Below are 4,816 nucleotides of genomic sequence, written 5' to 3'. Positions count from 1 at the left end.
ACAGGTGGCCATGTTAGATCCGGCTTCCTTAACCACTAGACTGGAAGGCTGGCCCTGAAAGTGAGCATCTTTATGCTTTTCCAAAATATGTCCATTCTTGTCAAAACCAGAAATAAAATGAGCACGGGGTAGGCAGGTGATGCAGTGGTTCAGGGTTCGTGTCCCAGACCTGGCAACTTTCTTTCTCATTTTCTCTCTCTCTCTCTCACTTTGTCCCTTTCTGGTCAAATTAAAATAAATAAATAGTTAAATAAAATAATTCTAACAAATAAATAAACTAAAAAAGAAATAAATGAGCACATCCCCACAGGTGAACTATCCACGGGGCCTTCACAAAGTTCACGGAAAATGTGTACGATGAGAAAACCATGGTGTCAGCTCCACATCCAGTGGTTAGGGGAGCTGGATTTTGCAAGACCAACCACAATGGTGCCAATTTCAGACCTGAGGACTCCCGCCTCCATATTCGCGCCGCCTTCAGGAAGCATCCGCCTGAGGTCGTGGCCTACTCGCTGCCAACAGGGCCGGCCTGGGAGTCGGCAGCGCTCCCATGCCCTCCCTGACGGGAGGGCCGAGGGCAGTAGGGGCCTCCCTGATGAGCACCGAATGAAGGCGAGTGGCAAGGTCCCCCAGCGCAGTGGCGGCCACGGCTGCGAGGCCGAAGCAGCGCCCCCCACTGGTGGACGCCGCGCCTAGCGTTTCTGGCGGGGACACATGACCGCGCACGCACGTGTTCTGTCCTCTCCCGGGACACATGACCGCGCACGCACGTGTTCTGGCCTGTACCGGGACACATGACCGCGCACGCACGTGTTCTGGCCTCTACCGGGACACATGACCGCACACGCACGTGTTCTGGCCTCTCCGTGCCGCCGCTCGGAAGCTACTCCCGGCTGCCCCGGCCGAGGTCCACCTAGAGTCCGGGCAGGGCAGACCCCAGCCCCGGGGTGAAGACGCAGGCGCCTAGGGTCGCGGAGGAACAAGCCCTCTGCCATGAACCCCAGGGGTCTGTTCCAGGACTTCAACCCGAGCAAGTTCCTCGTCTACGCCTGCCTGCTGCTCTTCTCAGAGCTGCTGCCCCTCCGCCTGGTCGGCATCATCCAGCGGAGCTACTGGGCCGCCTTCGCTCCTATATGGTCGTGGAAGCTACTGGCCATCGGGGGTGCCCTGGTGGGCGCTGGCGTTTGGGCCTGCAACCCTCGCTACCACACCAAGGGGAGGCCTGCATGGAGTTCAAGGCCATGCTGATCGCTGTGGGCATCCACCTGCTACTGCTCCTGTTCAAGGTCCTGGTCTGCGACAGCGTGCAGAGAGGCACCCACTTCTGGCTGCTGGTCTTCATGCCACTCTTCTTTGTGTCCCCTGTGTCTGTGGCCGCCTGTGTCTGGGGTTTCCGGCATGATAGGTCGCTAGAGCTGGAGATCCTGTGCTCGGTGAACATCCTGCAGTTCTTCTTCATCGCCCTAAGGCTGGACAGGATTATCCACTGGCCATGGCTGGTGGTGTTCGTGCCCCTGTGGATCCTCATGTCGTTCCTATGCCTGGTGGTCCCCTACTACATCGTCTGGTCCTTGCTGTTCTTGAGGTCCCCGGATGTGGTTGCGGAACAGCGGAGAAAACACATGACCATGGCCATCAGCTGGATAACGATTGTCGTGCCCCTGCTTGTGGTCCTGCTGGTGCACAGATTGGTTGGCCACAATACGTTCTCCTATATCTCCATGTTTGTCCCCCTTTGGCTTTCGTTGATAACTTTAATGGCCACGACCTTTAGGCGGAAGGGGAGCAATCATTGGTGGTTCGGTGTTCACAGAGGTTTCTGCCAGTTTCTGCTTGAAGTTTTCCCATTTTTAAGAGAATATGGGAACATATCGTATGATCTCCATCATGAAGATAGTGAAGATGCTGAAGAGAAACCAGTTCCAGAAGCTCCAAAAATTGCTCCGATGTTTGGAAAGAAGGCCAGGGTAGTTATCACTCAAGAGCCCCAGAAAATATGTCCCCCCCCGCCTCCCAAGTTAAATATTGATATGCCAGATTAAACTCCTCTTCCAGGGAGTGCCCACTAGTGGAATGAAAAACAACACATGTAGATTCCACCTTGCTTCTGCCTCTGTTCATCCATCCCAAACCTGGAGCAGGCTCCAAACATCCTCTTCTCATGCCCTGTTTGAGATTGATGACTATCACTGACTCATCAGTATGCCTGTAGATGTAGGAGGTTATATTACTGTGCGGTTGCAGGTGCGTGGAAGTGCACATGGTGTGTACAAGTGTGAGAACCTGCTTTCCAGATTAGTGCTTTAAAAGCTAGCTGGGGGCAGTAAGTTGAATTGTTTTAGTGGGTCTTCAGAAGGAATAACTACCTAGCTGTTTTTGTAAGTGCTATTATATCAAAAGTATTGGGAACCAGCAGTTAGCGTAATGGCTGTGTCGCTGGACTCCCACGCAGTCGACCGCGGTTTGCGTCCTGGACCTGGTGGCTTAAAACTCACGCCGGGCGCGTGTGCATGCATGCCCAAGATCCCGAGAGGAGAATGGAGGATGGGGGATTGTGGTGTGACCACCCCCCTGGGGGGTGATTTCGTGCTTTCTAGCTCTACGTACAACTTTCTAGCTCTATGTCTCTGTCTGTCTGTCAGGCGAGCACACGTGCCCTATAGCAAAAATCTCTCCAAAAATAAATAAATAAAAAATTTAAAAAGTATTATTTAAAAAGATATTTTTATATACTGCCAGTCCCTAATTGTATTTCAGATTGTGCCTGTTGTGACATAATAGAAAACGTAAAGGATTCCCTTTCCCACCACTTGTTTATAAACCACAAAGTGGTTTTAGTGTTCCTACTGTTAGAATCGTTTTCCTTTAGGATTTGCTGATACTGGCCTTTAATATCGAATTTTTCTAATGGAGTGAATCCACGCATATGTAGTATTTATATGAATATTTTAGCAATGTAATACGTTGGATTTTAGTTCTCTGCAGTACCATATATTATGTTAAAAGGTTTTTTTTAAGTTTGTATGTGACGATGTATATCTATCACAGATGTCCCTAAAGATTGGGGAAAAAAAAGCAAATATCAGACCTGAGGACTTAAGAGGTACGCTAGCCATGTGTGTGTACGTTCCCAAAATTCTGGAAGGAGAAAGACATGGAGGAGAAGAGATTACATTATGGCCATTCCCCATGGAGAACTGCTTTATCTCTCCTCCTTGCCCCCCCACCACCTCTCTCTCTCTCTCAAGTATACATATCCTCTGGCAAAATTAAGAAAAAAAATTAAGAAAAAGTTGTACGTAGATTTCAAAATGTTTTGCAAAATTTTTGCACCCAAAAAATACTTCCATTTTCCCATGAACTTTTTGAAGTCCCCTCATCTTTATAGGCTATCTGAAATTTCTGACTTGATAAATGGAAAGTGGAATTTCCAGAAAAACCATTACAGAAAATCATTGCCAATTGGATCCACAAAATGGCCCCTTTGTGAAATAATGGCTAATTCATTGATTGTTAAAGGATTAAGTAGGCTCTGAAATCATGTTGTCTTAAGTCTTCACTTTCCCCTAGTTTATATTAATTTAGCTATGCAATTTCACTGTAGCTAAAGTAATTGACTGTTTAATTACTTTGTTAGTAGTTTAGGAAATGCGCTTCCCATGAAACAGCATAGAACTCCCCAAAGTATCTGCGCCTCTCCACTTCCTTGACAATGAGTAGCCGTGTGCAAAAGGTGGGATGAAGTGACACTGAGATGGTATTCCCAAACAAAGGTTTGCAGAGAAGCCCGAGTTTTCTTTGTTTCAATCTGTTTGATGGGCAGTCCAAATCAACAAGTAATGGAGTTTATTCAAGCGACGTACATTTGGGTGGAGGGAAAGGATAAGAATCTTACGCATTTATGGAGGGGAAACTTGGAGTTCTTCTCAGGAGCTGTAAAAAGAACTTCTTGTCCGGGACCAGCAGCTGGCGTACTGGCTATGTCACTGGACTCCCATGTAGTCAACCACAGTTTGAGTCCCAGACCTGGTGGCTTAAACTCATGTCGGGTGCTTGTGCATGTGCGTGCCCAAGATCCCAAGAGGAGAATGGATTGCAGCATGGCCATCCTCCCTGGGGGTGATTCCTCGCTTTCTGTCTCTCTGTCTCTCTCTGTCTTTCTGGCAAGCGAACACGTCCTATAGCAAGAACATCTCCAAAAAAAAAAGAATTTGTTGTCCATACATGGGGTGGATTTCTGTTCCCAATATACAGCCCTTCCTGGGCTAAGGTCTGTCTGTTACAAGAGTATGACTTAGTTTAGAACAATGAGGAAAAGCTTCCAAATCTCTCTTCGTACAGTTTTTTTTTTTCCCCTTTATTCATGGCAGAGTACAAGAGAAAGAAAAAGAGAAAAGGTGTGAACACAGGACCAGGTCAAGCCATAAAACTCTTCCTCCCTTCTTCCACCTGTTGGATTACGGACTCTCATGCGCATGCCTGGCATGTTTCAGGCTCACCTGGTAGGGAGCTCAAACCACGGTCGCCATGTGGGATCCAGCCTCTCTTGAGCAGTGCATTACCACCACACATTTCCTCTGCAAAATTCTAATCAAGTACAACCTACTTTTTCTTTTTTTTATTATTATTATTTATACATTTAATCGCTATACATCATTTAGATTGTAAAGAGACTTTACCCAGCATGATATACACCTCCGTCCAGCCCCGTTGAGACTACTATACATGTCCTCATCAACAAATAATAAATTATATCTGTGTCCCTCAAATGTCTTACCTCTCTATTTTTTTCCCAAAATTTCCTTTCTTATGATCT

General features: G+C 47.4%; 1 protein-coding gene across 1 annotated transcript; it reads left to right on the top strand.

Moving 5' to 3' along the window:
* Positions 1–993: 993 nt before the first annotated feature.
* LOC102500223 (transmembrane protein 185B-like) lies at positions 994–2,042 on the top strand. Its single transcript, XM_014590972.1, is given in 2 exon segments — positions 994–1,207; positions 1,210–2,042. Coding segments are annotated over 2 exon segments (1,047 nt in total).
* The last annotated feature ends 2,774 nt before the right edge of the window (positions 2,043–4,816 follow it).

The sequence above is a fragment of the Tupaia chinensis genome, unplaced genomic scaffold (genome assembly GCF_000334495.1).
Source record: "Tupaia chinensis unplaced genomic scaffold, TupChi_1.0 Scaffold000048_1, whole genome shotgun sequence".
In the NCBI taxonomy this organism is placed as follows: domain Eukaryota; kingdom Metazoa; phylum Chordata; class Mammalia; order Scandentia; family Tupaiidae; genus Tupaia; species Tupaia belangeri.
This window is presented reverse-complemented; position numbering and strand designations above follow the sequence as displayed.